General features: G+C 45.6%; 1 protein-coding gene across 2 annotated transcripts in view; it reads left to right on the forward strand.

Moving 5' to 3' along the window:
• The window catches only part of SNX25 (sorting nexin 25), a 1269225-nt gene that overhangs the window by 1043534 nt on the left and 197924 nt on the right, over positions 1-27767 (forward strand). For both annotated transcript variants that reach the window (XM_078678040.1, XM_078678039.1), the window contains one exon: positions 14958-15242. In XM_078678040.1, coding sequence (XP_078534166.1) covers positions 14958-15242 — 285 coding nt within the window. The remainder of the gene's footprint in view (positions 1-14957; positions 15243-27767) is intronic.

Raw genomic sequence — 27767 nt, forward strand, 5'->3', positions numbered from 1 at the left:
ATATTGCTCAAAATTCGATCGTACACAACTTGCAATCGTTGGAATCGTGCGCATTAAAACCTCTTTATCAACGCGATTGGCTGATGTTGAAGTCTGGTATGCAACAACTGGTTCAAATATGTTATCTCAATGTTTCACGCTTTATTACAAATGTCACCAAAAAAAGTTCATATTTCACTTCTGTTCTTGGATTTTCGTCACAATAAAATACAATGAACATAATCTTCCCAAAAGTTATGTACAAAAATTTAAGCTAGTGCCATTATAAACTCCAATCACTTTTATTTAAGTATTAATTATTTAAAAAAATAAAAGCCATTGTTCTTTGTAATATCAATACATCTAAGTCATGTAAATACCACACCTATTGCATTACAAATGCTAAAGATGTCACATTTGCGAAAGTTAAAACTATTGGCATTATAAAAGACAAAGCTATTCATTTCGCTATTCTCAAAAACCAACACATAAATAAAAAATTTGTCATTTACAATACTAATAGCTCAAACTTTCCTAATGTGAGACCTATTGCATTGCAAATGCTTGTTGTTCTTTGTGTCAAGGTTCTTTGAGCCCAGTCCTAACCACTTCTAACCTCTCTGGCCCAGCTTAACTACAGGAGGTGGCGACAGCATTGTGCAGAGGAGACACTGCCTATTCAGATGTTAGTGAAAACTCCTCCCACCACTCTAAATGCAGACCAGGCCTATTCAGTCCAACTAGGAGTTACCCACAAATGGCAGCACATACCTCAACCTCCCTTGTGGCTGTTTGCAGTGAATGCACATCCCCAGTCTCTGCACTCTAAAACCAGACAGTCAATACACAAACCAGCAGAGGCACACCGAATTGTTAGACAATAAAATACCCACTTTTTTCACATACATGATATACAATTATCTTTACTAAAATATGTATTTCCCCCTATCTTGTCCTAATGGAAAGGTAGGCTTGTAAGAGATTACACAGCAACTCCTATGTTAGCTTATGGGACAGAGAGCCTGTCCATAGTTAAAAACGAAATTGGCAGTATTTCACTATCAGTACTTGTCACACACACCAGGACATGTCCTACCTTTCCCATACACTGCAGCCCATGGGGGTACCTTGGGCCTACCTGAGGTGTGCTTTACATGTAAGAAAAGGGAAGGTTAGGGCCTGGCAATTGGGGGCACTTGCCAGGTCGACATGGCAGTAACAACTGCATGCAGACACTGCAGTGGCAGGTCTGAGACACCTTTGAAAGGCTGCATGTGTGGGTGGCACAATCAGTGCTACAGGCCCACTAGCAGCATTTGATGTACAGTTCCTGGGCACACACAGTGCTCTATACTAGGGACATAGTAGTCAATCAAATCAGCCAAACATGGACACGCCAATCCATAACCACAATTTACAGTAGGAGCACTTGCACTTTAACTTTGAACAGCAGTGATAAAGTGCGCAGAAGCACTAAACCAGCAAAACAGTCCAACATACCATAAAAACAGGAGGCCAGAAAGCAAAAAGACAGGGGAAACATGCTAAAAGAGCCAGGTCTAACACTACCAAAATACAACCGTTCTAAAATTAAAGCAGTATTACAACACAGAGCATGAATAGTCCGAGGAAACCGATGAGGAAATCGGATGCTTGATTTAGGGCTTTCTCTCATTAACAGTTTTTCGCCCTTAAATAAATAAATATATATGTTACTCGGTGGCGATCACCACGTTTCCATAGGAAAAGCATTGTTTTGTTTGCTTATAAGTTTGGCGCCATTTGACAAATCTTCAAAACACCTTCCACCTCAGCTCCTTCCTGGAACTTTTCGGGTCAACCGTTAAGCGGGGGCCGAGAAAAAGGAGGGGTCATAATATACGTTTATCAAGTTCATTTTTCCATAGGAAAATTAGACACAGCTACAGCCAAAATGTCTGAACATAATTCCACCAAATTTGTCAGAAAGAGAGATCCTTGGTTCCACAGGAATATAGTTGTATTTATTTTTAAAAAAAAGCATGGGTTCCCACTTGTTTAAACCCTCCCTCCCTCTCAGGTAGGCCAGGGCATGGGGAGTGGCAACCTTTATTTAATAGGGTGGGGTAGTGCCGCCACTCTCCTTGAGCCTCTTCAGACACGGGTATCCTGTAGCCCAGGCAGGACCATTTACTAAGGGGAGGGCGATTTGCGATCCCTCCTCGAGGACCCTATTCCTTGGGCTGGTATTTTAGCAATGGGAAAGGAGTGGGCGAGCGGCCCCCTCCCCTAGCCTTGAAGAGGCCTGGGACCCCAACCCACATAGCCAGTAGTATGATGGGTGCCTGCTAGAAACGTCGGGCCATGGGGCAACTGCCATCTGTTTATCTAATTAATGCTTGAATAGTAGTTGTATTTTTCCGTTTTTTCACTGCTTATTTACTTCAGCCTGCTCCATAGAACAGTATTTAAAACCAACGACTTCAGTTACAGGAAAATGGTGTTTAGGAGTGCCTTAGTTGGCCTTTTGCCAGGAATATGGAATATTACCACTGTAATCCATTAGAACTCTGGGGTGAAGCTGCTAATGCACTGAGAGACTGCTGCTGATGTAGAAGTGCAGATTTTACACCGCATGCCAGACTCACTTGGATGAGGAAGATACTTGAGAATTTATAGAAAATGTGTTCTAATTTAAGCTGTAAACGCACACTTTTTCTTTTCTTCTATATAATTGTGCTGGATAACAATGCACTTCATTTGTCTTAACCACATACGTTGGAAATACGTATCTGGTCAGTCATAGGTACCGCCAGCCTAGCGACATGTTATTAAGCAGTTGTAAACACTCATGCCTGCGTAACCGATGTGTAATGTTGAGTGTCGGGGATTATCAGAAATCAGTCTCATTGCGTCTGCTCTCCAGTGGATCAACATTACGTCAGCACTCATGAGTATTTTTAAAGACATTTTTCATGATGATCCAGAAAAAGAGAAAAAATATAGTATGAAACAAGGGATTGAGCAGTGAAGAGAATGGAAATGGGTAGATTTGATCAAAAATAAAATCGCAAGTCAAGCCTAATTTGGAATACTGAGTAAAGCCTGGCAGTCACTTAAGGAGTAGTGTACCTATTTGCAGGGCCTCATAGTTGTTGGTTCTCTGGGTTATGTATGAAGTATTGTGGCCAGCTGAATGCCTCTATTGGAATACTCAATCTAGTTGTAGAGGCTGCAATTTAAGGACTGAATTCAGTTCTAGAAGCCTCATATGATTTTTTTTCTAGTTCTATAAGCCTCACTCGGAGTATTAAATGTGGTTCCAGAGCCAAAAGTTGGAGTAGTGTGCTTACTTCTGGAGGTCCTGTGAAGTACTGTGACTAGTTCCTGAGGCTTTGGGGTGTATTCTGTCCAGTTCTAGAGTATATATTTTGGATCGCACATATACAGTACCAGCTAGTATGGAATATATTGTGCACTTGTAAAGGCCTTCTTTGAAGTATTTAATCAAATGCATGCAAATACATTAGGAGCACTGCAGGTCCTCTGGGAGGCCACACAGAGTTGGTAGTCTTATTTTCCCATGTGGATTATAGTGGTCAGATCTGTAAAACTTATCTTGAGTACTGAGTATTGTGTGCAGTTTGGGAGGCTACATATGAAGCATGGAGCACCGAGTGCAGTTTTGAAAGTCTTGTCTGCACTTTTGTTAGCAGTTCTGGAAATCTCATGGTAAGTTTTGCATCGGTTCTAGATGTCACAAATCCAAAAAGCGAAGGAAAAACTTGACAGTCCAGAGACTCTTTTGTTTAGACCATATAACAGACAAGGGATAAATGTAGCACAGAAGTCAGCATTTTTGTGAGCTATATTGGAAATCAATCAATCAATCATTTGTAGAGCGCGCTACATACCCGTGAGGGTCTCAATTCGCTGGGGGGGGGGCTGCTACTGATCAAAAAGCCAGGTCTTGAGAAGTCTTCTGAAGGCCAGCAGGTCCTGGGTCTGTCGTAGGCCGGTTGGGGGAGTGTTTCAGGCCTTGGCAGCGAGGTAGGAGAAGGCTCTGCCGCCGCCGGTGGTTTTCCTGATGCGTGGAACTGTGGCGAGGGCGAGGTTGGCTGAGCAGAGGCTGTGGGTGGGGGTGTAGAAGCTGAGTCAACCGTTGAGGTATGCTGGTCCGGCGTTGTATAGGGCTTTGTGTGCGGGGATGAGGAGTTTGAAGGTGATCCTCTTGTTTACTCGAAGCCTGTGCAGGTCTCTCAGGTGGGGTGTGATGTGGCTGCGTCGGGGGGCGTCGAGGACCAGTCGTGCCGAGGCGTTCTGGATGCGTTGCAGCCGTCTCAGGAGTTGGTGGTTATTCCTGCGTAGAGGGCATTCCCGTAGTCCAGTCTGCTGGTGACGAGTGCCTGGGTGACGGTTTTTCTCATGTCGGAGGGGATCCACTTGAAGATCCTGCCGAGCATTCGGAGGGTGTTTAAGCAGGAAGCAGAGACGGCGTTGACCTGCTTGGACATGGAAAGGGCGGAGTCGAGGATCACCCCCAGGTTGCGTGCGTGGTCGGTGGGTTCTGGGGCTGTTCTTGGCCACCAGTCGCCCCAGGCTGAGGATGAGGACCTCCGTCTTGTCTGAATTCAGCTAAAACCTGCTGTCCTTTATCCATTCGGCGACGGCCTTCATTCCTCTGTGGAGGTTGGCTTTGGCGGTGCGGGTGTCTTTGGTGAGGGAGATGATCAGCTGGGTGTCGTCGGCATAGGAGATGATGATCTTGGTGGTCTTGGAGCAGAAGGGTGGGAGGCGGACGCTCTAGGTTCTGCCGGAGAGGAAGGATGTGATCCAGGCCAGGGCCTTCTCTTGGATTCCGGCGTTGTGGAGGCGTGTTGTTAGGGTGCGGTGGCAGACGGTGTCGAAAGCGGCTGATAGGTCCAGAAGGATGAGGGCAGCTGTTTCTCCTTTTTCCATAAGGATCCTGATGTGGGTGGCGGGGTTGTATGATGGAACAACTACCACTTGAACAACTACAGTCTAAACAACTACTTCTTAACCACTACTTAGTCTAAACCACTAAAGTTTTAACAACAACTATCTTTTACAACTACTATGCCTTTACCTCGCTTGCCTTTACCCCCTTAATGTATCTATTTTACTGGTAAGTATAAACCCATATGTATATATATATATACACATGTATGTATGGGTAATGGGTTTGTATGTACCTGTAAAACACTTGAATTTCGTGGTAAAGGCATGCATGCTAAAGACATATGCATTGTAAAGTGAATATTGGTAAGTATTAACACTATATACACACACACACCTATACCCACTATTATGTTATAAAATCCATTTCCACCCAAAAAACCTACACCCACCCCACACCTTTAAAATTCCCTTTCCACCCAAAAACCTATACCCACCCTAAACCTTACAAATTCCTTTTCTACCCAAAAACCAACATCCACCATAAACCCTAAAAGTACCCTTGCCACCCAAAATCAATACCCACCCTAAAATTACCCTTTTCACCCAAAAGCCCATACCCACCCTTACCCCTAAAAATATAGTTATCACCCAAAAACCCATACCCACCCTAAAATTACCCTTACCACCCAAAAACCCATACCCACCCAAAACCCTAAAATTACCCTTGCCACCCAAAAACCCACATCCACCTGAATCCCTAAAATATCCCTTTCCACCCAAAAAGCCATCCCTACCCTAAACCCTAAAAATACCCTTGCAATCTCAAAAACCCATACCCACCCTAAATCCTAAAATTAACCTTGCCACCCAAAAAACATGTCCACCCTAAACCCTAAAATTACCCTTGTAATCCAAAAAACCCACCCTAAATCCTAAAATTACCTTTCCCACCCAAAAACCATACCCACCTTAAACCCTAAAAATACCCGGGCCCACCCAAACCGTAAAAAGTACCTTTGCCAACCAAAAACCCATACCCACCTTAAATCCCAATATTACCCTTGCCATCCAAAACCCCATACTCACCCTAAACCCTTAAAAATACACTTGCAACCCTATATGGGCATTGCTGCCTATTTAAGGCATGAGAATGTTGTAAATATTCAACCCTGAGCCACCTCGATACTTTGTTTATAATTGACTATTTCAAGATGGCGCTCATTGGGAGATTTTAAGTCCTCTGTCGATGTCGACTGAGAGGTGTGTCCTTTATACTTTGTAAGGTGTATATAATATATCCGGTTAAACGTGTGTAACTCACACACACTGACGAAGGCCAACGGCTGAAACGCGTCTGTGGCGAGCTTGTAGTCAATAAACTACTGTGTAACGAGTACCCCTCGAGTGCTGTCCTTTCTTTTTCCTGGAATATTGGATTTGGATGAGCGCGATGTTTTGCGGCGTTCTTCGAGCCGCTGACAGCACCCGCCCACGAGTGCACTGAATTTTCGGAGTACGGAGCGACGAACCCTATATATATATACATATATATATATATATATATATATATATATATATATATATATATATATATATATATATATATATATATATATATATATATATATATATATATATATATATATATATATATATATATATATACACATGCAAAAAGAAGGAGAGAACTCTGGGTAGTTCTCAAGTTTAGGTGGAAAGCAGCCCCTGTAAAAGCACTCTCAACACCAGCGACACTCTAGATCTGCTCACCACAAATGTCTGTTTTTCTATCAAAGTTTTTAAGCATAGGATTAGCACAGTGCTATCCACGCCGAGATAGAAAATGACAAAGTCTTCTGCAATTTATACAGCAAAGTCTTTAAGCATAGGGCTCGTACAGTGCTGTCCTTGCCGAGCTGTAAAATTACAAAAGCCATTTATCACTCCAGGCACAATATTACAGCTTTGAATTAGTGAAATACCAACTCAAGCCAACCTGAAATGAGTAAAAGCAACACCAGACACAGTGTTTCGCTCTAATTAGAGCTCTTCAGAGAGGTATAGCTTTGTCCAGACGCAAGGGAGCACCCAGTATTAAGTCAGAACAAAACCCTTTCAGGCATAGAGTGACGCATAAATTATGCAAAAAAGGAGAGAACTCTGGGTAGTTCTCAAGTTTAGGTGGAAAGCAGCCCCTGTAAAAGCACTCTCAACACCAGCGACACTCTAGATCTGCTCACCACAAATGTCTGTTTTTCTATCAAAGTTTTTAAGCATAGGATTAGCACAGTGCTATCCACGCCGAGATAGAAAATGACAGTCTTCTGCAATTTATACAGCAAAGTCTTTAAGCATAGGACTAGTACAGTGCTGTCCTTGCCGAGATATATATACATATATATATATATTTTACACATAATACTTACCTTTAATACTTACCAAAATACTTACATTTTAAAGAATTTTTTTTTTTACGGCAAATATGCCTTTACCTTTAATGCATTTACTGTACAAAACCTTATAAAATACAGCCATCCGTCATTTTAGCGCAATAGTAATACATCTTTCATTTACAATCTAAGAGTGCCATCTACTGGCCAGGGGCAGTTGTAAATGCATTAGTGGTTAAAAGACTGGCGATTCAGGTTCAGTCGTTGTTAAGGAGTCGTGGTTCAGGCCCTTCGTTGTGAATGAGTCGTCGTAAAGGTCGTTTCCCCGGTGGCGGCGATGAGGGCGGTCTCGGTGCTGTGCTTGCTGCGGAAGCCGGACTGGGATGGGTCCAGGATGTTGTTGTCTTCGAGGTAGCGGGTCAGCTGTCTGTTGACGATCTTCTCCGTGACTTTCGCCGGGAAAGGGAGCAGGGAGATGGGCCGGAAGTTCTTGAGGTCCTTGGGGTCCGCCTTGGATTTCTTCAATAGGGCGTTGATCTCTGTGTGCTTCCAGCTCTCCCTGAAGGTTGCGGTCTCGAAGGAGATGTTGATTGTTTTCCGGAGATGGGGTGCGATGGCTTTGCTGGCTTTGTTGAAAACGTTGAGGGCATGGGTCAGATGGGGATCCGGAGTGGATGGAGTTCATGGTCTTGATGGTGTCTTCGTCGCTGACGTTGGACCCGACTGTCAGGCGACTGGTGCGGGTGGTGGTCTCGGCGGTGGATGTGGGGGTGACAGTGTTAAAACTGTCGTGGATGTCGGTGATCTTGCCGTGAAAGAAGGTGGCCAGTGAGTCGCACAAGTCTTGCGATGGCGGAATGTCGTTGGTGTTGGAGCTGGGGTTGGAGAGTTCTTTCACGATGTTGAAGAGCTCTTTGCTGTTGTGTGCGTTGCTGTCTAAGCGGTCCTTGAAGGCGGTCCTCTTGGCGGTCCTGATGAGTTGGTGGTGTCTGTGGGTGGCGTTCTTGTGGGCTGTGTAGCTGTCTGGTGTTCGGTCACGGAGCCAGCTATTCTCCAGCTTCCGACAGGTGCGCTTGGAGTTCCGGAGGTCTTCGGTGAACCATGTGGCTTTCTTGTTGGTGTGATTGGTGGCGGGGCTCCTGAGTGGGGCGAGGATGTCGGCGCAGTCGTTGACCAACTGAGGTTGATGGCGGCGGTGGTGGGGTCGGCGGGGTCGGCAGGTGATCCTAAGGCGAGGGTGGTGGTCAGTTGGTACTCGGTGACCTTGCCCCAGCTGCGGCGTGGCATCTGTTGGGTGCGGTGGTGTGTGATGGATTTCCTGAAGGTGAAGTGGACGCATCTGTGGTCGGTCCAGTGGGGTTCGGTGGTGTGGTTGAAGGGGATGTGGGGACTTCCGGATAAGATGGGGTCCAGTGTGTGTCCAGGGGCGTGGGTGGGTGTCGTCACAAGCTGTTTGAGTCCGAGGTTGGCGAGGTTGTCGATCAGGGCGGTGGAGTTGATGTCGTTGTTGTTCTCGAGGTGGAAGTTCAGGTCCCCGAGGAGGATGTAGTCCATGGAGGCGAGGGCGTGGGTGCTGATGAGGTCGGCGATGGTGTCGCTGAACTGTGGTTGGGTTCCAAGTGGTCTGTAGATGAGTGTACCTCTGAGGGTGGTGTTGGGGTCAGTGTGGATCTGGAAGTGCATGTGCTCGGCAGTGGTGAGGGTGTTGTTGGTCAAGACTCGGAAGGTGTTCTTGTGGATGATGGCGATTCCCCCTCCCACTCCGTTGGTGCGGTCTCTGCGGGAGATCTTGTTGCCTTCCGGGATGGCTATGGTGATGTCTGGTGCCGAGGTGGTGTTCAGCCAGGTCTCCATCCGGAAGGCGACGTCGGGGTGGTTGAGTCGAGGAGGTCCCAGAGTTCGATGGCATGCTTGCGAGCGGAGCAGGTCTTAAGGAGGATGCATCGGAGGTAATTGGGTTCTCTGGTTGATGGTTTGGCGGGCCGGGTGCTGGTGAAGCTGCAGTTCCGGCAGGTGAAGGGCCCTTGGGTGCACTTCGGGGTGGCCCGGTAGCAGGTGTGTTCTTGTCCTGGGTTGAGTGCGTGGAGGGTGCTGGAGTCTTAGTGCAGTCTGGTGTTGTGGCGGCTTCGGGGTCCAGGGGTCCAGGGGTTCTGGCGCTGGGCGCGGTCCAGGTGCGGACGGGCGCAGATGGGCTTGACTTTGGCGCGCCATCGGCGCACCAGCGGCGGCCGCCATAAGAAGGGGAGGTGTGAGGGAGGAGTAGCTGGGAGGGTGCCAATAGGGGCGGGGCCGCAGGGGATGCAGCGGCTGGAAGAGGGAACGGGCAGAACAGGAAGGAAAACAAGCCCAAGCTATGGCAAAGCAGCAACAAGCACTGAAGTACAGAGAAGCAAAAACGGTCACAAAAACTGGGGGCACAAATACAGATGGATACAAATGAGTACTGGGGGCACAAGTACAGGTGGCAACTACATACCTAAGGCCCACTGGCCACCAGGGATGAGGCGCAGGTGGTAGCCTGCGGGTGGAGGCGGGCCTCAAACACCCACAGAACGAAGTCAGGAGTGGGAGTACAGGAGTACGGGCACAGTCAGGTGGAGCTGCGCGGCGTGGGGAGCGACCTGCCTGGAGACAGGGTCAAGGGTCGCTCTCACTGCCGCGCAGCGGCCGCCATAAGAAGGGAAGGTGGGAGGGAGGAGCAGCTGGGAGGGGGGAGGGATCCAATGGGGGCAGGATGCAGAGGCGGGAAGAGGGAACGGGCAGAACAGGAAGGAAAACAAGCCCAAGCTAAGGCAAAGCAGCAACAAGCACTGAAGTACAGTGAAGCAAAAACGGTCATAGAAGCAAGCGGTCACAAGAACTGGGGGCACAAATACAGACTGATACAAATGAGTTCTGGGGGCACAAGTACAGGTGGCAACTACATACCTAAGGCCCACTGGCCACCAGGGATGAGGCGCAGGTGGTAGCCTGCGGGTGGAGGCGGGCCTCAAACCCCCACAGAACGAAGTCGGGAGCACAGGAGCACGGGCGCAGTCAGGTGGAGCTGTGCGGCATGGGGAGCGACCTGCCTGGAGACAGGGTCAAGGGTCGCTCTTCATCTAGCCCTGCAACAGGCTCAGTCTAGACTGTTTTAGAAGTGACATTAGAAAATATAAAACAACAATAAAGGTAGGATTTTCACAAAAAGCTCCCAAGCAGAAGTAGTGAAATACAAAATTGCAAATAAGTTTAGAACAGTCCAATACAGGAACAGGGGAATCACATTACTGAGACAGCAAAGTTAAATATGGAGGTCATGTTGGACAGTATAGACCGTGGCAAGAAATCGGATGCCACTGAATTGCAATTTATCATTTGGGACATTCCTTATCAGCTTTTTGCGAACCGTCACATAAATTATGTTTGCCTATTTTCATAGTGACATTTTCCTATTAAAGTGGGTTCTTTTAGGTGGTTGGTACGCTCGCTTCGGAGACAATAAAAAATATCAATTTGGGTGCTTCAAAAGGATTTTCAAAGTATGTTTCATAGGGCATTGACGGTTGGAGACAATTTATTAACAACAAGTACAAATTACTGGGTCATACTTGTTCAGGGAAAGTACCTCAGTATGGGGCAAGAAAGAGAGTATGGGGCAAGAAAGAGAGAGGTGGTATTGCAGTTCTATGAGTACGTATGAGCAAGCTGGATCCTGCATTCCAGAAAAAATACCTTTGTATCATGGAACAGATGATGTTGATGTCAAAAGCAGACTTTCTAACAAATGGGCGCTTCACAAACGACAGAACTAGTCAGTCTGATCTCACCATTGGCTTCCCAGAGAGGACCGCTGCATATAGAATAGTCTAAATAACTTGCAAGGCGTTTGCCTGAGGCAGGTGGTTGGCTTCATTTGAGGTAACAATAGCATGTGTTACTATAGAAGACCACTTGATGTCACTCTTGCATTTCCATCATTATAATAAAGAAAGAAACACACCTCGCTGCTTCCGGGCGAAATATGACGCTTTTAGCAAAGAGAAAATATTTATACGATGCTTTTATGTCAGACATTCATAAAGAAACATTCTAATATATATGTTTAACTGCTGTTGGTATTAGACTAACTAGTGTTGTGTTCGTATAAGTACACAGGGCACGAGTTCTAAACAAGGCAGGCTAACTAAAAACAATAACGAGGAGCACTTACAAGCCCGTGCAACTAGACCAGCGAGGTGGGAGGGAACCAAGCTGTGTAAAGGCTGCAATGCCCATACTGGAGGAGGGACCATCAAACGCTGTACAGTGTGATGGCCAAACAGAATGATCTCTGAGTGGAGGGACATTTCCAGAAATGCACCTATAACAAGCCAGCATTTCTAAATACCAAATGAAACAACCAATGGCAATCAGTGGGTGTGCTGGAGACCATAGAATAGGATACTACAGGTCGATTGAGGCTCGACTTAAAAACAGATTAGCAGAGTCATGAAAGAATCGGAGGTTGCTATGTGCCTTCTTTCACAGCTACTGCTATGCATATTTGGTGTTTGTTAGTTACTACCTGGGTGTGCGCTCAGCAGTAACAGTCAGATATTTACAGCACGAGCTCCGAGAGGAGTTCAAGGCTGCTGAGCGACAGGGGGTTTTCAAGCCCCCTGTGTCACTCGGGAAAGCTTTTTTTAAATTAGCAGATCCCATCCTCATGGAGCAGAATGCTGTAATAGCCTAATAGCCAGCTGCAGCAAACTAAGTTGGCAGGGTATGCTCAGACGTGAGTCCCTTGCTCACTTTGCCACTGGATTCAAGCAAGCCTGGCTGAAGACGGCTGAAATGCCAGAAACCGGTCCTAGGAAGCTTGTTTCCGGTCCAGGGAAGGCATGGCTTGGCAGTTTGGGCTGGACTGTTCCCTGGAGGCACAGGGTCAGACTGATTTGCATATGGCCATGTCTGAACTGGGGTGGCAGAGTGGGCTAAAGAACGGTGATGGATTAAACCCAGATCTGTTGACTGGGTGTGAGTGTTTGATTGGTTAGGATGCTCCTTCCATCACCACCCCCTTTTGTACCGCTTTGTTCGCCATAAGTTGGCAGGGTATGCTCAGACGTGAATCCCTTGCTCACTTTGCCACTGGATTCGAGCAAGCCTGGCTGAAGACGGCTGAAATGCCAGAAACCGGTCCTAGGAAGCTTGTTTCCGGTCCAGGGAAGGCATGGCTTGGCAGTTCGGGCTGGACTGTTCCCATGTCTGAACTGGGGTGGCAGAGTGGGCTAAAGAACGGTGATGGATTAAACCCAGATCTGTTGACTGGGTGTGAGTGTTTGATTGGTTCAGATGCTTCGTCCATCACCACCCCCTTTTGTACCATTGTTTAAACTCCAGCTTCATCGCTATAGGCCTGCCATTGGGCCTGGTTCAGTATGGCCGGGGAAGGCTGCAAGACTATATTCATTGACTCTCTCTATCAATTCACAGAATGTTTTCCATTGTTGTAAATTGAAGCCCTTATATTGTTTCCACTTCCAATCACTTTTTTAAACATCCTATTGCTTTAAGGTTTGTCATATGTTTGGGCTCTGTTTCTAATTTGCTATTTTGTTTTTAATAAACGGGAACACATGCAAAGGAACCATTTGATTTTTGATTTTGTGCGATGGAGGAGACGTTTTGAGTTTCTTGGTACCAACAGAAATGAGGGATTTAGCAAAAAAAGGAGACACCAAGAAGTGAGAAATGGAGTGTCTTTCCCCGATTCAAAGGATGCCATGATCTCAGTTTGTGTATTGTAATAAGTTATATTTTTGTGTGTTAGTCACCGCCAATAATTTGCGTTAAGTTAAGTGCTTGTTTAGTTAGACTTCCTTTCAGAACTAGTTGTTGATTAATATGGCTTTTGGAAATCAATGTGGTAAAAACAAAATTTATGGTTCTCAACCCTTGCTCTTCTACGAGACCTAATCCCAGGCTCAAGGACGTGCCCCTGGAGCGAGTGCATACGCTTGAGTATCTTGGGTTGACTCTCAACCAACAGTTGGACTGGTGTCATCAGATTGACAGGTGTAGGCTTAAATTAGAGTAACACCCTGGGAGGTTGGTTAAAATGTATCACAGATTCCAGTTTTGCCCTATTCTTCTAGTGCTACAGATTTCCAAACAGCAGACTCAGGGCGTTGCCCTATATGGTGTAGAGCTCTCGGGTCACAAGGACTCTTCGGCCTTAATGGTCATGGAAAATCGCTTCTTGCAACAATTGCTGAATCTCCCGGTCAGCACTCTTTTACTTCCTCGTAGACTCGATCAAAGGCTGAGGCCCTTTCCTGAAGGGGTAGGTATTATACCAGTCCTCTGTTGGAAGAGGATTTGGGCCACTCCTGACCTTCTCTTTTATCGCTAGGGGTTGGAAGAGATACTGGGCCTATCTGGTTATCGCTGTATACCATGGAGCAAGTATGTCAGAGAAACCCTCAAAAAGTCAGGTAACAGGATATTGTGGGACGACCTAACATCAGCCCTGTTACCATCCAGGGGAACTATGGTCATTATAGACAAAGCCTAACGTAGGCACAACCCTCCTTTGTGACCCTGACAGATACCTTCCTTTTGGTAAAGGATGTCTTCCGGGTGGATTGATTTCTAGATAAGATAGAGCCTGCGGATCCCCGGAAGCTTTACCTCCAATTCCGCCACAGCACATTACCCCTCTCTTCTTTAACTCATAGGTGTGTTCGGAGAGGCAATCTAGCCAGGTGAGCTTGCCCCTCTTGTGATGATAACAAGGAAACAAAGGAGCGCACACTGTTCTTCTGCCCAGCCTTCTCGAAATGGACAAGAAGGTGGTCGGTTCCGCTGTGTCGGAATTTGGGAGTCACGCAATATACTAAGGCACTCTGACTACTGAAATACAACACGAGGCAAACAATTGTCTGTGCTGTTTCACAATATTTGCAATCAATGATGAGGATCAGGCAAAAGATGTGCCAGTTAAATAATGCCTCTGTTTGTCAAGAGGTTGTGTCCCTCAATTAATCCTGCCTTACCGTAGCACCTGCTCTTTACTGCCTTGGCCTAGATAGCTAATATATGTATATTTTCTGTTGCTTAATGTGCTCCATGAAGGTTTTGGTTGTACCGATTTTTATCTTAAGTTTTATTGATGTTAGCAAATTGTTTTTTGTTTGTATTTTCTTGAATCTGATTGTAGCACCTGCACTTCACTGCTCCGTCCAAGAAAGTCAATACATGTATATCCTCTGTTGCTTCAAAGTGCTTAAGAAAGCACTAGCTGCACTGATTTTTATCATAACTTTTACTGGTAGCAATCAATTGTTTTATGATAGTATTGTTTGTATTGAACTATATCTCAACTTGCACTGTTGCCAGTTGAGCCCTTCGATGGGAATTGCCCAGTTTAAATGTTATATGTTTTTATTCTGTATGTATGTTTATTTGTTCCTTTATGGCTTTTAGCCGAAATAAAGAGTATAATGAAGATGATTAATAATAAACGCTTGACATATTTTAACTTTCTTTTATTATTTCTATCTGCGCTCATTTACTTATTTTCTGTACATTTGTGTGCCCCATTAAGAGTTGTATTGGCCTGATACACTTTAGGGCACTTCATTACAAATGCCTGGATTAGACACAATGTAAATACGTTTAATTGGACTAACAACATTAACTGCTTCATTTCTATTTGTCAACCAGAATGAAATACCTCAACTAGTTGGAGAAATCTACCAGAACTACTTTGTGGAAAGTCGAGAAATTCCTGTGGAAAAATCTCTTTACAAAGAAATTCAGCAAAGTCTTGTAGGCAATAAAGGCATAGAGGTGTTCAACAAAATTCAGAGTGATGTTTATGAAACTCTTAAGGATCGCTACTACCCATCCTTCATTGTCAGTGATCTGTATGAGGCACTGATCAAGCAGGAGGAAGACCGAAGCACTTCTCAGTCGATGTTTGATGATATTGATGAGAGAGATGAAGTGGTAAGTGAAATTAAACCACAGGCCAAGTGTTTTCCTACATCACTTTTTTTTTTAATCATACAGTGTAGTAATTCTGACCATGAGCGTTTGTTTCTCTTTGTTTACCACACACTAACCTTGTGGAAAAGGTGTTATGGTATTTTGGCACTATATGGTCAGTACTTCTTAGCTACTCAATTCAATTAAAGTAAGTGACTGTGCACTATTTCATCAGTAGATGTTTCCTTCCTATTCTGTTGAATGCAGTTATTTGTTAATGGTGTGCGAGCGGAATCCAGTGCCTGAATAATCCGGACTGTACCCCAATAATCGCGAAAACCCCAAATTCCGTTATATTTTTAAAAAGTTTTATATAGCGCGAACCAGACTCTTGCGAGTATCAGAGCGCCTTACAGGGCAAGTGTAGTAAATATACGATATATTACGGTATAGGATAACACAAAATAGGTAAGTTATACATACATCTAGATCAAGAGAGGATGGTGCTAGAGCAAAACAACAAAGATAAAGAGAAGGACGAATATGAATGAAGAGAAGCAGGTAATACAGTGCAGTGAGTGGGCATAGAGTTCACGTGAATTGAGCCATGAGGATAGCTTTCACTTCTCTTTTGAGCTTTTCTAGCTTGAGAAAACACCCTACCCAACATCAGTTCAACAGAGTAACATAATAAGTTATAAATACCACTCAAAAACTGAGTTCTAGATCAGGGAAAAGTTTAAAAAATGTATTACAACAATCTCAGAAAGCAGTACAGAAGAAATGCCCTGAAGGCTCAGAATTGCAGATTTATACAGAATAGTCAAAAAGGCAATACATCATTCAAAGTTTCAAATGAGCATCAAATTCATACGTAATCTGGCAGCATCCATAGTAGAAAAGAAATGGCCCTCCCTCAAAAGCAACGTGTTATACACAATTTGTGTATATGAAATTAGCTAAAGGTACAGCTTCAGCATGGCATAACTGAAAGTAACCGATATTGAACAAATCTGAGGTTGCAACGTCACATTAAGGCTTCTAACACCATCCCATTTCTATGTATGCTTCGAGCAACCTCAGCAACACATAGTCATAGGCAGTTCAGCTAAAATGCAACATTTCTAAATATGTTCAACTTATTAAAATCCTTTTTAACTTTGTACTAGAAACGATATTTTATCATTTTATGGGTACATTTTAAAGGACATTTTTATGTATTGAATATGTGTTGTTCACAGCCGAGAACTAAATCAAATAAATAAATAAACTTGAATAACTCTAAACATTGAGCTATACAATAACGCAAGAGTGCTAACCCAGCAGCGAAACTACAGCAAAAGAAACCTTGGGCACTTTACAACATTAGGAACACTAGAAAGTTCATTCACAATCCATGCACGTTTAGGAGAAATACTGTATGATATCATTCTGTTGCTTGTTCTGCGAAGCTGTGAGGAGAGTAGAAGCACAGATGGACCAGATGGTAGGGATGGATGCAGGAGAGGGACCTGATGAGAGGGGTGAATGCAGGAGCGAAGACAGAGAGCAAGAAACTGCATGCATTTAACCAATATGGCAATTTCACTTAAATGTTGTCTAACCAAAGCGTGTTATTTAACAATATATTAAACTTGTTTCAACTGCATACTTATTATTACAATGTTGACGTTTAGAATTCATGATAAATATTCATTGATACTCAAAATATGAATTGCAACATGAAAAATATAACTCCCACAAAGGCGTGAATAGGCGTGTACGCTTCTCTTTGTTGTATGTGCTACCTGTTGACCTCAATTCATATTGCATCTTTTGTCCTCATTAACTGCTCCAAAAGCCCCTGTAAATTCATAATACTTCACCTTTCTTTTGTCTCTGCTAGACAGCCCATGTGCTGTCTCCAAGAGGCACGTGCTTAATCTGTGGGCTCCAGCCCACCCACAGGCTTCTCATTTTCTCGCTCCATCGTCTGTTTCACATTCTTTGTCCCTATTGTTCCCTGGCATGCATGGTCATGAATCTTTTTGTGTTTAGCCCCTCTCCAGAGCGTGGACCAAGTACTTGTAAACAATCACAACTCCCTTTTTTACAACCATTTTAGGTCCTACGTTTTAGGTCTTGCCTGGCGTTAGCAGCGCGAATGCACTGCTCTCGCCATTCGAGGGCTTCTTGGAATTAATACAGATTCCAAAGCTTTCAGAGGCGGACATCTTTTTTATTCGCTGGCGTCATCCTCCATGCTAAACTCTGGCTCACGATTGAAAAGGAGGCTTCTTAGTCCCTCCTTGTTACCGCCCTGTACACTTTTGGCCCCGCCCACCGGGATTGGAGCTCTCACTTGCGGCGTTACATACTCTCCTTCATTAACTGCTACGCACTATATTTTTCGTACAACGCCAACAACTTGTTTTCCTACCAACCCCAGACACAGCGGCCCATATTCCTTGTTTGCTGTTAGGGCCATGGCACCCTTGCTACGTCGCTCCGAATTACACCTGTTTTGATAGTGAATGGTTTAGCACTGCAATCCCTCCTCACAGGCACATGCATTTTCTATGAATATTATGGACTAAGTGAAGCAGGTTGAGCCCACAAATAATTACCATGACTCCCTTTATTTGTTTCGTCAATGGTGTTTCCATTGAGAGCAGTGGTGTCTCGTCACCCACCCCTCCCCTGCGCCACTCGAAATGAGCACTATATGCCATCACAGTACGCAGTCGCTATTCAGGGGTTTCTTTTATTTCAACATGTGAGAACTGAGCAGCACCTCGCGCGTGCCTTCCCATTCTGAAAGCAAGTGCCCCGCGGGGAACACGTGTGAATCCAATCTCCCCGTGCCACCCCTTCATATGCCCCGCCTTTTACCACCTTCCCATTCACCGCCTGCAGAGTCCCCTGGGGTAGATGGAGTCGATTGGAAGCCCTTAATAAAGTCTGGGCTGGAGCCGCCTGGACCTTGGCGCTAGGACCCATCCGCGGCCATACGGGCGGAGAACATTCCGTCATGCCTTCGCCGACTGTGTCCAATCATTTATCGGCGGCTCATTATAAGCGGGAGGGCCGTGCTCCCAGACGTCTGGGAACGCATTTTCGGCCAGCTTGAAATACAGGACCAGGAAGGGGGTGGAGGTGGTTTCTGGCTTAGTCCTTTCAATGAAGTTACAAGCATTAAAAATGCAATCGGTCCGCCTTTAATTAAGTTAAAGCCATTTGCTTTGCTATACAATGGCATTAGCAAAACAAATGGCTTTAACTTAATCAAAGGCGAGACCTATTGCATTTTCAATGCTTGTCCCCCCCCCCAGCTTTCTACACAGTGCTTGTGCTTTTACCAGCTCTGCCTCCTCTCGCCCGCCCTCATGCCATGTCCGAAGATTACCCTCTCCCTGTCACTGCTTGGCCTGTCGTTGCTGCTTTTTGTTTCCCCCACCTCCTCCCTTCTGTCGCTGCTTGCTCCCTCGAACCTCCTGGTGTTTGCCCATCCACAAATCACCCAGTCCCCCTGTCACTGCTTTCTGTTTCCCCAACCACCCCCTCCTGTCTCTGCTTGCTCCCTCGCACCTCCCAGTGCTTGCCCAGACCAAAAATCACCCTTTCCCTTGACCCATGAGCGTTGATTCACCAAAATGCCAGGAGTAGCGGAAGTGACATTGTCTACTCTTTGACCTTAATGATGTCACAGGAAATGACATCATATGACCTTTGACCCTGCATCGTCCCAAGAATTGATGTCATAAAACTTTAATCCTGAGGGCATTGCAATAATTAACATTGCTGAGGTTACATAATTGCATAATAAAAAATTATATACTCTTCTAGGAGAGAACAAAGGGTGGGGGTTCTATTCCCTGAGACAATTTTGAAAAAATGGGCTATACTAGTGTCTTTTAATGCACACTTTTCACATAAATTTGCTGGAAAGCCATAGGCGCTAAAGAAACACTTGTTAAATATTCAAATCCTGTCATGGTGTGCCAAGCTCCTGAAATCTGACAGTCCCCATGAGTCTGCCCAATTAAATTTTTTAAATGTCCTATGGTTGCCCCCTTATGTCAAAAATGACCTCCATTGTTAGGACCAACAGTTTTCCATGGTGGCCCCTTTTGCCCAAACATTGCATACAATATGCCAGTGCCAGAAATTTCCTAATACTGCTTATCTGGCACCATGAAGGTCCCTTATGTCAAAGGTTAACTTCTAATATGTCGTGGACTACATTTTGTCATGGATGGACCCATAACCTTGCCACAGTTCTCTTCCCATATGCCAAGAATTTCCTTCAATGTGCAATCACCAGCAAGTTTCCAACTATGCTAAGCATTTCCTCCAGGAGGCCAATGCTGGCATATTTTCATGGGTTCTCCATGCCAGAATTTACCTACACAGTGCCAGCAGTAGCATTTTGTCAAGGGTGCTTCTATAAGCCAAGAAGCATGCCAGGTCCAACAGCGTATCTGCAAGTATAACAATTTATTTATTTATTTATAAAACTTATATAGCGCACAAATACCGATTGGTGTCTCGGCGCTGATACCTACAATTGCAGAGAGGATCCTTGTCAGTGTTACTGATTAAAAAGCTAAGTTTTCACCTGTTTCCTAAATATTAACAAGAAAGGGCTGAGTCTGATGTGATCAGGTAGTGAGTTCCATAATTTGGATGCTGCAACTACAAAACGTCTATCTCCCCATGTAGCTTTTTTTGACCATGGGATTTGGAGAAGCTGGGATGAGGAGGACCGTAAAGTTCGGTTAGGCGTATATACACTCAAGGCCTTTTTTAAGAACTCTGGTCCTATGTCGTTCATAGCTTTGTACGTGATACACAAGGCCTTGAACTTCGTACGACTTCTCACCGGCAACCAGTGAAGTTGACGAATAACAGGTGAGATAGAAGAAAACTTGGGGGTACTGGTCAAAATTCTTGCAGCTGCGTTTTGAACCAGCTGTAGTTTGTTAAAACTTGCTCTTGGGCGTTTAGCAGCAGTCCATTACAATAGTCCACCTTGGACAATACCAAGGAGGACATAAGGGTTTTACCCGCTGTAGAAGGGAGAAACGGTAACAGTTTCTTCACCATTCTCAGCGTGTAGAAAGAGGCTGAGACTACTGCGTTAGCATGACTGGTAAATGCTAACTTGTTGTCAAATAGAACCCCCAAGTTTCTAACCTTGGGAACTGGTGTTGGCGGAATGCCTAAATCGGAAAGCCACCATACTGGGGACCAAGACGGGGTCAGTTCACCAAATATCATGACCTCCGTCTTGTCTGAATTTAACTTTAAACAGTTCTGATCATCCACAGACTGATAGCTCTCATACCCTCCTGGAAATTCGCAGCAACTGCTCCTCCATTTTTATGTATCGCCAGGACCAACTGGGTGTCATCAGCGTATGAGGTCAACCCAATTCCATATGATTTAATGACCCTCGCCAAGTCTGACACGTAGATGTTAAAAAGTGTCGGACTTAGCGAGGATCCCTGGGGGACTCCACACGGCAGAGAGAAAACGGGTGAGTAAAAACTCCCCATCTTCACTGACTGCTCTCTGTCAGCAAGGAACGAGGCCAGAAGTGCCTTGGCTTTGCCCTGAATGCCTATGGCAGCGACACGGTCGATCAGGATGGTATGATCAACCGTGTCGAAAGCTGCAGACAGATCTAATAATATCAGGACCGCCGCGCCGCCTTGATCCATGATCATTCTGGCCTCCTCCGCCGCCTTTATCAGAGCAGTCTCTGTCCCGTAGCCCTTTCTGAACCCAAATTGGGTGTTGTCCAGTATGTCATTCTGGTCGATGTAATTGGCCGGCTGGATGTTCATTGCCTTTTCAAATATTTTAGATACGGGAGAGAGGCAATGGGGCGATAACTTTTGGGCTCTGATGGATTGAGGTTTGGTTTTTTTAATAAAGGTTTTAAAATGGCTTTTTTCCAGATTGAAGGATAATCCCCCGTTTGAAACATGGAATTACAGATGTTAGTAATCACTGGAGCTATCGAGTTGGATACAGATTTAAGAACTGTTGGTGGGCATGGATCCTGAGGTGATCCTGATTTAACAGTGTTCATGAGTTCTCCTATATAGAGTTGAGATAGCGGACTAAATTCCTCCAGAGTGGAGTTGGGGAATATAACACCATTATTCAGGCCGGATGGCTCGGTGACAGTTTTATTGGAGAAATTGTTAAAAATATGTTTAACTTTTGCCATAAAGAAGTCCGCGACGTTGTTACAGAAGGTTTGGGAAGTCTCAGTTGTGCCAGATGCAGGTGGATTGGCAAGTTTTGATACCACTTGATACAATTGCTTGCTTGAGTTTTGGGATGACTCTATTTGTTTACTATAGAATTTACATTTTTCTGTAGTTATAAGCTTCCTGTAACTTGACAGAGCTTGTTTGTAAGTGTCTCTGTCGTTGTTGTCGTATTTAGTGCGCCACCGTCTCTCCAAATTACGGCATCGCTGTCTTTCTAATCTTAGGGGTTCCGAGAACCAAGGGGTAGAAGGTTTTATGCGATTGGGCCGCAAGTTTTTAACAGGTGCTAACAGGTCGAAGGTGTTGTTCAGCCATTGACCATAGTCTTTAGAGGCTATGTGCGGGTCTGCTGTGTTTAGTGGTCTCGTAGCCTCCAAGGTAGTTTGAAGTAAAGTAGAATCAATATTCTTCCAGTCACGGCAAAGGACCCAGGGACCGTTGGGAGGGTGTAAGTTTTTGTGTTTCGAAATTAGAATGGTAAATTTCACAGCTGAATGATCCGACCATGTAAGCGGAATTACTGTTGGGGAAGTGATATAAGAATTATTTGTAAATAGGCCATCCAAAGTGTGGCCTGCTCTATGGGTGGAAATGGAAACGCGTTGTATTAGACCAGCAGCCAGGAAGTCGGCAATAAGTGTTTGCGAGTCTTTGTCTTTAGGATTTTCTAAATGGAAATTAAAATCTCCCAAGATAGTATAATCCGAATTGGCTGCTACTAGTTCTAATAGAAAATTAATGGATTTCAGGAAAAGCGTGCGTGTGGCAGGAGGTCGATAGAGCAGAGTCCCCTTAAAAGTTTGTGTGGGAGAAAGTGTGATGGTAAAGCACAAGGCTTCAGCGGATGTACAATCTAATGATTCTGTCTTTATTGCTAAGTTGGCTCGGTGAATTATTGCTAAGCCGCCTCCCCTTTTTTCAGACGATCTATCCTGTCTAATAACGTGATAGCCATTCGGGGTGGCTATATTGAAGTCAGGGCCAGATGCTAGATCTGCCCAGGTTTCCGTTACAAAGAAGAATGTCTATATTTTGGTTGGAAATTAGTTCTGCAACGTCTTCTCTGTGTTTTATAAGGGAGCGCGCATTAATGAGTACACAAGTTATGTGTTTAACATCATTCCCGGGGGCCAGAAGAGATGATGGTTGTACGTAAGGTAATATAAGCTTAAATTGGCAATTTGGACATGAGGACGAGAGCAGATTACTAACGGAGTCTGTATCAAAATGAGTGAAATTTGAGGAATTTATGTTGTTTCCTATGTCCCTGAGTTGTGCCCTAGTGTATGTGATTAACTTACTAATATGGCCGGGTCTTCGGGGACCAGGGGGTACGGCGCTCCGCGCGGTCCCAGCGCAGACTGGCACCCCTTTGGCGTGGCTTCGGCGCGCTGACGGCGCTCCCGCTGCGCTCGTCCGCTGCGCTTCCTAATGCTCATTTCATATAGCGAAGCTCCGCCCCCAACTAGAACGCTAACTTCGTTCTGTTCACGGCGGGAGCCGGCCCTGAGGCACACTGTAGCTCTGCCCTGCCCTCCACAACTAACGGCACAGAGCCGCGGTGGAACAGGGCTAGGGTATACAATCAAATGAAAAGAACAGTACTGCAGCTAAAAGGCAATTTAGTAAGTCAAATTGTTAAAACATTTCAAATAATCACGATGTGCAAAATATTATCCGGATTCACACTAGGCATGTAACATGCAGAGGAGGATCCCCTCGCAATCTGCAAGTGCACACAAACAACGCGAAAAGGAGCTGCCACCACCTTTCATGCTCACTCACATTCACTTATTAACACTCATTCTGTCATTAGCACTGACTTGCACTCATTCATTTTCGCCTACTCTCATGCACTCACTCTCGCCCTGAACCACTCATTCGTACTCTCTCTCACTCACACTCTTACTCATTTATATTTACTCATTCATTGATATACACACACACACACATCCCTAGGGATATGTGAGGGCATAAAAAACAGCCTTGTTGACTGTCCGTAATAGCCTGTCCACAACCTAGACATCTTTCTCGCACCTTCATCTCTCAGGAACAGTGACGTCCTTTAATGATTTAATTACAGCTGCGGAGCATGGGTACTTGATCTTTATCAGTTCATAGCTTCCCCCTTTTTTTCTTTGATGATATTGCCTCAGAATACCATATAGTTTGTTACCCTCTCACCTACGTTTCGAGTATTCCATCGGAGGCCACAGTCTGTCTGTGAGTAATTAGTAGCCATTTTGTTGAAGCTAAATCATCATGCTTCAACAAAAATTAGCGTTCCTTCCCTCAGTTGTGCAGGAGGGGAAGGGCCTTGGTGACAATGTATCAGTGGATAGTTGTAAGGTAACCCTTGGAAATGTCAAACCAGCAGAGAAACCTAGAGGTCAGGACACAAGGTAGTGTGGGACACTAGTGGAAAACCATTTTATTTTAGATTGCCTGCCTTAGTGGTTCTTTTCTTCTAAAGAAATATTTACGTGAACATAGAGGGTCACCATTAACATATTTTTGCAATTATGAGTGGTTTCTTCTCAAGTAGCGCAAAATGTATGATGGATGTTTTGCTTGAATTAACTTCCGCTATTGTGATAACTCTGGTCCATATTCATGTCCCTGTTTCTTTTCTCTCTGGCTCATGGCATCCATATACAAGTCGTTCTCGGTCAGCTCCAAAATTGCCAGTCCAGCTTAAGCGTTTAGTAGATGTTCTCTACATTTGCACACATTAGGAGCCTCAACCTTGTTGAACAGCACAGTGAGCTACCACTTAATTACTAACCATGAAACCCATAGTTGACCTGGGCCACTCAGTGAGAAGAGCAAATCTATATTGAATGGAGTTCTTCAATTAATCTCAGCTGCTGGCAATTAGTAACTCTTGGATCCCACATAGTTGTGACTTGTAGTGAATATGCAAGGCAAGATAGGGGTGGAATTCATGCTCTTATACGTTATTTTGTTGTATAGGTATGAAGTGCATTTTAGATATCTCAGCTTCACTCTTATCACCACTGTACCTATCCCCCACTTGGGAGACATGTAAGGAAGTAGTGTTGAGAGAATGTAATTCACTCAGGCGTTTTTCTGGTATTTGAACTACAGTTGTTCAGCAAAGAGCAGGGACTGAGGGGCTGTTTACCGAGGTCCAGCAAAGATGCCCTGTACATATGTATTAAGAAAAGATTTGGTGTTCCTCAACATGGTGATGCCTAGAAAATGAACAGATGGCATACCCACCACTACCGTGGAGTATGATATGACAGTCTGACACTGTTTAAGGTAGAAGGATCAACGGGGATCCCGCTCTATCGGAACTAGGGTCCTCACACACCCAGCAAGCTAGATGTCTTGCTTCATCATTTGGACCTGCTCCTCGTTGGGTCGGCACTGCTATACCCAACGAGCTCCCATAAAGGTGCTCTTTGTTGGAGATCTTCTGTTCCTTACCGTATGTTGAAGTGGGGGTGTGTGTGCCCTGTGAAGTGTAGATACAGTGAAGTGTGTGATCAAAACAAGTAGGCTAATCCAAATAATATTTTTATTCAGGCGGGTTATCCCCTTGATTAAAAACGTGTGGAGTGCCAGCTTTCCTGGCTTCTAGGTTCAGTACAAACTATGCTCATCTCCTAAGGTCAACATGTTTCTTGCCTAATGGTTCTAATAATCCGTGGCAACTCTTCAGGACCTACTCTATGTGAAGTGAATTTATCAACACTCAGTGGTGGGGGCTAGTAGCTACCTACCACATGTAGTCACTATGATAGAGATATTCAATAGTGCGGTTCATAGATCTCCCGGATCGGATCTGGTGCAGGCGTGGAGGGTAGGTGAGCCAGCTGATCCCCAAACGACAGAATGGACACCACACTACCAGGTGTCCTATAAAATCACCGCACACCGATTGAGGCGATAACCCCTAGTATGAAAGATCTATGAACCGCACTATTGAATATCTCTAGCATGATTGGCTGCCACCACTTCAGCCAGGAAGTGGTGGCAGCTGTATTGGGACTCTGCCCGATTCCCAAGAAAAAACATTTTTAAAAACACAACGAATACCCTGACCCTATTGGCCTGGTGGTGGGGTCCGGTCAGAGTCCAAATTTATTTATTTTAAATCTTGCCATGTATTCGCAGAGGATGCGCGTAAAAAAATACAACACCAGCACATTCTCCCACGCCTCTGTTTTTTTAGCCCGCCGAGTGGGTCAGGTCCAGAGGGGGAATTGTTTACATTATAATGGGGGAGGTGGTGCATGAGGCCCCCTCCCCAGACCGATTACGGTTCCGGAACCCATCTTCCAGGGCCTGACAGATATTGAGAAGGGGAGGGGACCGCACAGCTTCCCTCCACAGGCAAATTTTGTCCCGGGACCCCAACCCCTGAGGCCCAGCCCTATTAAAAATGGGAGGGGGGCACACAGCCCCCTTCATGGGTCGATATCGGCCCCAGAAACCTCATCCCCCGACCCGGCCAAAGTTAAAAAGGGGAAGAGGACATGCAGCCCCCTTCCCCCTGGACCTGACTGTATTAGTAATGGGGAGGGGGGCCATTCGGCCCCCTCCCCATTCTGATTTCTGCCCGAAGAGCTCATCCTGCTGGGCACTACCGCAGTAACAAGTGGGTGGGGGCCACTCTGCCCCCTCCCGGAGCCATTAGTGGACCTGGCGGCCCTAGGGCCGCTCCAGCTATGCCAGAGAGTGCCCACTCCTGCGACATAGTGGTTTCCTGTGTTTGCTCTCACTTAGCGGGAGCAATGTCATAGCTCCTGCCAAGTGAGAGCAAACCCGAAGTTCGCTCTCAGCTGGGAGGAGCTTTAAAAAGGCTCCTGCCAGCTGGGAGCAGACTTCAGATATGTTTCCCTGCCTGCAGTGATGAGGGTAGGTTAACAGATCTGAATATTGCTCCCGCCCACAGGTAGCAGCATTTTAGGATGCAGGGAGAGCTGAGTGGGGCTGCTGGGGCCCCCCTCCCAGCCCCCAACCAGGATATGGTGGGTACCCTTTCTTGACCGGGCGCCGGTTTTCGCAGATCCAAAATTGGCCTAGGTACGGGGCTGTGTAGCCCCCATCACCCTTCAGTAATTGACTGGGCCCTGAGGGACGTGGTCCCCAGGGCTGCTTGCCACCCACACCATTAAAAAAGTTGCTGGGCCCCTAGGGGTCACCTGGGGCATAATCAGCCTGGGGAAGGGGGCTGGGTGCCACCCTCCCTCATATATATAGTGGTGGGACCCGGGAAGATGGGGTCCCTGGAGCCAACAATGGCCAGGGGAGTGAAGTTACATACTCCCTCCCCCAAAAATGGCACAAGGCCCTAAGGGATGAGGTTCCGGTTGTCAATATCAGCCCAGGGATGTGAAGATGTGCCCCACTCCCCCACAAAATGTGAATCGGCCCGGGGAAGGGGCTGCATCCCCCCCTCACCATTAAATATGGTACAGGGGTTAAGGTCCCTGGGTACAAAACTTGCCAGGGGAAGGGTGCCTCGGGCCTCCCCTCCTCAAAAATATGTTCCTGGTCCCCAGGTCCAAAAGCAGCCTCTGAAAGGCACCCCTCCCCCAAAATAATGCACCACGCCCTGGGGGATGGGGTCCCCGGGGCCCAAAGCAGCCTGGGGAGGGGTCCCACGGGTTTGCTGGGTTTGGGTGGTTGGCCACAGGGTGAGCTAACTATGACTCTGCTAATTACCCCACATAATGCATCACCCATGACATCTTCTATGACATCATTGATAATATCACTGCAACAGCTAACTCATGCTTTGCACAGCAGAAAGTCATGTGTCATGGCGGGGTTGGCAACTCGTGAGTGGTTTGGTGGAGGGCCTCCGGTCAGGCGCCCTGCAGTCAACCCCATCCGATGCGCGGTGGAGGAGTTGGCTGCCCCCTAGAGTTTAGACGTAGAACCTGGCCACAGGCAGGGCTCTGCAGCCAGCACCCCACACTCACACAGACAAAGGCTGTGCACACCAGTGGGTTGGGTTAGTTATGTTTGGTAATAAAATATTACTTTCCATTAAAAAAAATGTAATTCACTGAAAAAAACAAAGATGAAACTGATGTTATAGTTATGTATGGTAATATCTTACTTTGCATTAAATGAATCTCTGAAATTCACTGAAAAAATCAAGGACCAAGTGACATTATAGGTAGGTGAAAATGTAATTTTGATCATTACATTTTAAACATCACTTATGACACATTCTATAACATCATTTTTAACATCAATTCGACATCTGAAATGAGATCATTGACGACACCACTGCATATCCAAT

This window comes from Lissotriton helveticus, chromosome 2_2, assembly GCF_964261635.1.
Source record: "Lissotriton helveticus chromosome 2_2, aLisHel1.1, whole genome shotgun sequence".
Lineage (NCBI taxonomy): Eukaryota > Metazoa > Chordata > Amphibia > Caudata > Salamandridae > Lissotriton > Lissotriton helveticus.